Source organism: Nilaparvata lugens, unplaced genomic scaffold (genome assembly GCF_014356525.2).
Source record: "Nilaparvata lugens isolate BPH unplaced genomic scaffold, ASM1435652v1 scaffold6411, whole genome shotgun sequence".
Classification (NCBI taxonomy): domain Eukaryota; kingdom Metazoa; phylum Arthropoda; class Insecta; order Hemiptera; family Delphacidae; genus Nilaparvata; species Nilaparvata lugens.
This window is the reverse complement of record NW_024092166.1, coordinates 2161-8608: the sequence shown is the minus strand read 5'-3', so window position 1 is coordinate 8608 and position 6448 is coordinate 2161. Positions and strand designations below refer to the sequence as shown.

General features: G+C 32.6%; 1 protein-coding gene across 1 annotated transcript; it reads left to right on the top strand.

Moving 5' to 3' along the window:
- Positions 1-2173: 2173 nt before the first annotated feature.
- Positions 2174-3777, top strand: LOC120356293 (the record flags this gene model as incomplete). Its single annotated transcript, XM_039445210.1, has 2 exons — positions 2174-2302; positions 3502-3777. Coding segments are annotated over exons 1-2 (351 nt in total), but the record flags the coding sequence as incomplete, so codon positions are not given.
- Positions 3778-6448: the final 2671 nt, after the last annotated feature.

The window sequence follows — 6448 nt, the reverse complement described above, 5'->3', positions numbered from 1 at the left end:
TTACTTCAAATTTACCCTTAGCATAGGAAATGAAAAGTTAACTCTTTGATTGACATGCCTATAAAGCATAAAATAAAGAATTGAAGTAACTAATTTATTGTGCAGAAGTTATCCGAGTTTTAAAAAGCCATTAATTCACTTTATTGAATTAAATATCCAATAATGATTTTAGAATTACCTCTTGGACAACCCAAAAAGTTCATTACCCATAACACATAAAGCAAAATTCATATCAAAGAACTAGTTCTTTGAGTGTTACTGTTTCTGCCCGCTTGGGTGCGCTGCAATCGATTCTGCTTTACAGTAACTATATTACCCACAGTATGGCCATTGACTGTCACGCATCTGATTGGTTAGCTCGGTCACATGGTACAAATCCGCCATTAAGATTCCAAACAAACTTTCAAGTCCTATCTTATAGCATTGGAAATTTGGAACTTATCACTTATTTTACCGATTTTAAACATATTTTGAACTCAAGATGAGTTTGATATATTATTTTCGAAGGGAAATTGATTATACTTTAATATAGGCAAAAAAGAAAATTTTAAAAACACTAATAAAGCTTCAAACATTAATTTTCCTTCCTTCGGACTCATCACAGACCACTTCTAGAGCTTTTGCGGACAACTTATTGGGAACCAGTAATCTAGATAAATACCGTATGCAGAAAGATGAATTTCAATTTTATTGTATTTCCTCATACAATTTATTGGACCGAACTTCAGATAATCCAATTTCAAAATATGTATTGCGGCTCAATTAAATATAACATTTTATGAAATTTTTAACAGTGATTAAGTGCTGATTAATTAGTACGTCTTGACTTCTATTATTGATTCTCTTCAGTACTGAGTACCCTGTCCATAATATATTTAATAATTGTTCAATAGTTATTGATAAAATATGGATTTAGAGTTGCATCACCACGAGCTTAAGATTTGAAATATCACTAAATATGAATAATAATGGTTATGGGTTACGTGTTTTCTTTTTGAATTGCTTACATGTTTATTTAAATCATTAAGTTGAACTATGGGTAGAACAATTGGCTTTTCCATAGTCTATATCCAATATCCAATATTTATATTCAATGTGTTTACAATATTTTCGTCAGACTTATTGGCTGTCAACTAATAAAACAAAATATTTGAATGTTATGGAATCTATTCTTATTTTGTTGAATATCAAATATAAATATGTACATGTATTGTATGCCAAGTGGAAATAAACGAATTGAATTTGAATTTGAATTGTGATGAGAATTCCATCATATTTCTACAAATAGTTATGAGAACTTCATTATTCTCTGTCAATGGAACAAAATTTATTACAATATCATGACATATTTCAATAGTTTTTTGGAGATTCAGTTTTTAGGTTACGTTACCTACCTTTCATTTTCACTCGCTATTATCTACGAATCACTATTTCAAGTTCCAAAACTATATTAGGAATATAGAAAAAACATTAAAGAAATTATATCGGAGTTAATAATCACAAAAATATGCTTTAATGAGTAAAGGCAAGCGATTTTACTTATAATCGCCTATAAGCTCCATTGTAAAATTCAAATATTTGGAATCTTCATGGCGGCGGCGGGAAAAAAACTTCCAATGGCCATACTGTGGGTAATATAGTTACTGTATTCTGCTTCTGCCTGTTACGAAAACACAGCTTAACTGGACGGTGCTATGCATCACTAGACCAAGCGCCAAATAAAAAATTGAGATAGTGGCACATTCTGGTGGTAAAAGCTGTTACCTATCTATGAAAAAATTGCCATCGGTCTCCTAGCAACGGTTTGCATACAAAACAAAAAAAGCCAAATTCCGATGACCAGTATTACTCAAAGACCTTAAAGAGATATAGACCCACAATGCCTATGCCTTCCCAATGATAGCTCTTACTTGAAATTGAAGGCCGCCATTGGGGTATTTTAGCACGAGATATATAAATATATTTGTAATACTATAGATCACAAAGGCATTGGTGGAATTGGTATGTAATAATCTTATGGGTTGTCCCCTCAATGGCGGATTTCAATTCCAAGTACGACACTAGCGCTGCATGTGAGTCTATGCATCTTTAAGGTCTTTGGTATTACTAGTCAATTGCATGCGTGTCTGCTGTTCTTGTTAAACGTTTTATTGTTGATAATTGTACCAAAGAACTTACTTTGTATGCCCACTATTGAATTATAAGTAGGTTGATACCTATTTGAATAATGGACCACAATCATTTTAGTTCAAGAACAAGGAATAATATTGTAGAACTGGCAAAAACCAATGCTCTTCCAGAGGTAAGCATCACAGTCATTTGACATCTTATTAATTATTTTATAATTTCATAAGTAGGCTACTCATGTGCTAATTATTTGTTGATTTAAGTTAATGACATGTACAAATTAACTAAAGTAAATTCTTATGGCTTTTGTTGGTGGGGAGTCCCTTGCGGGAAGGTCCCACCGCCTGAATATATAATTTAAGCCGTCAATGGACCTTACGACTGTCATACTTCAGCCGGGACCGACAATTTAACGGGCCCAACCGATAACACGGGAGTGATCTGGTTAAAAAACTTTTGGTATTGAGAGGGTTTGAACCCGGGATCTCTATGCTGCTACGCAGGCACTCTATCCACTAGACCACGGATCACTCCACAAATTAACTTAACTACCGTAGACTATAATAAATTTATTTGTTTGATGATTATAACTTTAATAATAACCTTACCTGTGTAAGGTTTGGTTATATACCTACTGAATAAAACTATGCCTGTGCCCACTGTTGATCATTATAATAATTATTTTATTGTTCATAAACTGTACAGACCTATTTTGCATTGATGTTAATTATTGCTGCTTGTAGGTGCATTATTATTCATTTTAAAATGGCCTGTTCAATATGTTGTAGTTTTGGAAAACACTCAGGCTCATTAATACACACTTGATTCTAGGTTTAAAAAAAAGGTAAACAAGTGAATCTATCTCCCTACAATGAACAATAAATTGCATTATTATCATACAAGGAATGTAATATTGCACTAGTATTGTTGTTGTGTGTAAAATTTGTACAAAACAAGTACCAAAAATTCTGTAGGCGTATTAAAACACAAGATTTGGTGTTCCACTGATGCATCATATAGAGGCAGCTATTTCACAGTGCTCTGATGCGATTAAGTTGAAAATAAGTGTGTTAATTTTACTTTCCTTATCTCAATACAGCCGCTAATTCTTATTCAATCTAATCTCCAATGCACACTGTGAAATAGAGGCATTCTTTCAATACATATGTTAAATACCGGTGAGTATTATTAAAAATATTTTTTCTTATTTGATGAATTTTCATTAAAATAACTTTGCATTAGTTCTGGATTCCAGATGATGGTAAACAGAATTAATTTCATCAACTGTGGGTCTATCCAAATTACAACACAATAATTATTGTAGTCTACTGTAGTAAATAAATAGCTGATATAGACGGTTTTCATTTGTTGCAGGAAAACGAATCCAATCTGGAGCAGAACTGGTTTGACAATATAAGTTCACTTGAAAATGTAATCACTCAAGAAAAAATCAATGGAGATTGTACACACGACGAAGAAATCGCAGAAGATGTGGGACTTTATACCAAAAGGTGTGATAGTGACTATCAGCCACCTGATGTCAATACTTCAAGCTCTGTAGGCATTAATTTTTCATCAACGGATGTATTCTTAGTCAATTGCTTTGATGACCAGGATAAGAGCCAAGAGGAGTACACTGAGTTGGTTCCTGTAGATTTCGAATCGCCTCAATCTTTGTTAACTCCAACTCCACTATTTTCTTCACCGTCATCAGAAGCCGATAAACCAGAAAAACAATCTAATGAAAATAAAATAGACCAAGTTTTTATGGGCAATAAAGATGTTTGAAAAAAAATGAAGACCCTGCACAAATTGAAGACCCTGACAATGAGGACAATGCTTGTACCGCTCCAGAAAATTCATCTACTGGAATACCCAAAAAAGGACGGTGAAGGAAGTATCCAGAACAAAATCGCCAGCAAAGGAAGAGACATTGTATTCAAAATAAAGAATACATTAACCAGCGTGGAAAATTACATGACGTGAAGGAATTTCGACAATATTTATGTGATTGTAACTGTTTTGCTAGAGTAGGTGAAGAAAATATTTAAGCAAGAATTCATTGAAATTTATACCTGCTGATGCCAGGAATGTATACAGAAATCTCTTCTCAAGTGATGAAATAGATGATGACATCGAAGGTTTTAATGGCCCTTTAGATTTTGAAACTGAAGAACAAGAATAGATATTGGATACTTCAGTGAAACAGATACAGTGGAACTTGGATAATTTGAATAAATTATTGGTATTTCCCTTGTAAATCCTATAGCCTAGTATTCATGATAAAATGAACTGCTTAATCTATGTATTTCAATTCTAGATAAACATTTTTATTAAAAAAGTAGTTATCTAGAAAATATAAATTAACTTCTATTGACACTATATTTTTCATATTTTGAAAAGTTCTTAGGTACTTCTTGAAGGGAGATTATTGATGAGTCCTTGATTAGCAAGTCTAAACGATGACAGGTACTAGAAGTGTCATTTTATGACTTAATAATTTTATTTTTTCAAATTAAAAAAAATATAGAAGGATAGTGATACTAGATTTTGTACATATTATTTTTATTATTCTTGTTTTAATTTATTTTGTAAGAGTTTTTTGATTTACCTTGAAATTCCAATTATCAAAGTTCCACTGTATTCAGTGTTACAACACTGCGCAATCACTCAAAACGGCTACCTACTTTATTATGTGAAAACTTGATCTCAGTTGTAACCTTATATCAAGTTTATGTTTTATACTGTTGATACAATAAATATGTACAGCTAAAGAATTGTTTTCTGTTCGTCTAACTCCTAAATTATGCTTGGTCTAGTTTTGCAAAACTGGCTTAAGAGGATATTTAGTTAAGCAAAACTAGACTAAACGACATGTTTCTCGATTACATAGTCAGTGATAAGAAAAAACAGAATAATAACCATATCTCATGACAGCTGATATTTTATTACATGTGTACAAGAATAAAGAAGAAAATTGGTGGTGCCCATGATTTTAGAGACGACTTCTAACAAAACCTTCATTTCTGAAACTTTTCGTTTTGGCGCTTAGTCTACTGATGCATAACACCATCCCTGATGGTGAATGTTTATTTAGTGATGTATCACTCCTTAGACCAGGAAGGACTTTTCGCCATAGACTACGGCATTGATGTGGATTACTTACTGCCCAATATTACTTTGCTCCATTGCATTTTGAAAGAAAAAAAAATATCCGGAAGGAGAGGAATTTGTAATTCAATATTTTTATTTCCACATTCAGTATTTGTAAGGAGGCATGATGTAAGGAGGGTCTATGTACCATCGATTTGATGTGTAATAGAGCCTCCTTTAAAAGAAGGAACTATTTTCTTACTCATATCTGATGTAACAAACATGTCACAGTCAATCTGCCAATAAAACGTTTTCATGCAAATTGATTGCATCAAGATTCAAGAGTATGATTTAACTAAAATCTTGATAGGTGAAACAACCACACTTCCTCCCGATCAGAGGACCCCTAGTAGGACAAGACATAGTATTGAAAATTCTTTTCTCTGTTCTTTTTATATTTTATGTGTGTGCCGATATTAAGGTCAAATTAATTGTCATATTGAAAAATCATATCAAATTCATTCTTACTCTCTCAAAATTAAATTTAATTGCCCATAAACAAAAAATTGGAAACTTGGAAACCTATTCTATCATGCCATCAATGTGACGGACAAAGGGGAACAGAGGAGCAGCCAATTAAAAAATTAATATCTAAACCATGACGCAAGGAAAATCACACATGAGTTTATTTTCTACATTGAGGCCCGACCCACTTTGGAAGTGCAGAGCAGAAATAAAATATTCAAATAACTTTGATTGTATGGCCACTTCGAATATGCGCATTAGATTAAAGTATATTATTAAAGAAATCTGGTCGGGCGCACTCACACAAATTTCCTTGCCATTATGAAAATTTCGGCAAAAACCGCCTCATGTGTCCCCAGCATAAGAGTCGAGTTTTCAAAAATACAATTTAAAATTGATCAGCTGACGAGATCAATTCTGCTAGCCCTTCCAGTGAATGATTCAATAGAAGTAAAAGTTGCCTCTCTCATTAAGTTTGCATTTGAAAAATCACATTTTCTCGAATTTTATTTTTAATTTTAGGAGAAAAAGTTACTAGACATTAATTGTAGAGATTTTCATACTCAATCTTTTCCATTTAAAATTTCTCGTTTAAATTGTTTCTGAAGCCTAATAATTCGAAATCTACAAACAAAATTTGCATAGATGAGGCGGAGCTCATGGAATTTTTACAGAAATAGGACTTGTGGCAGTTGATAGAGCT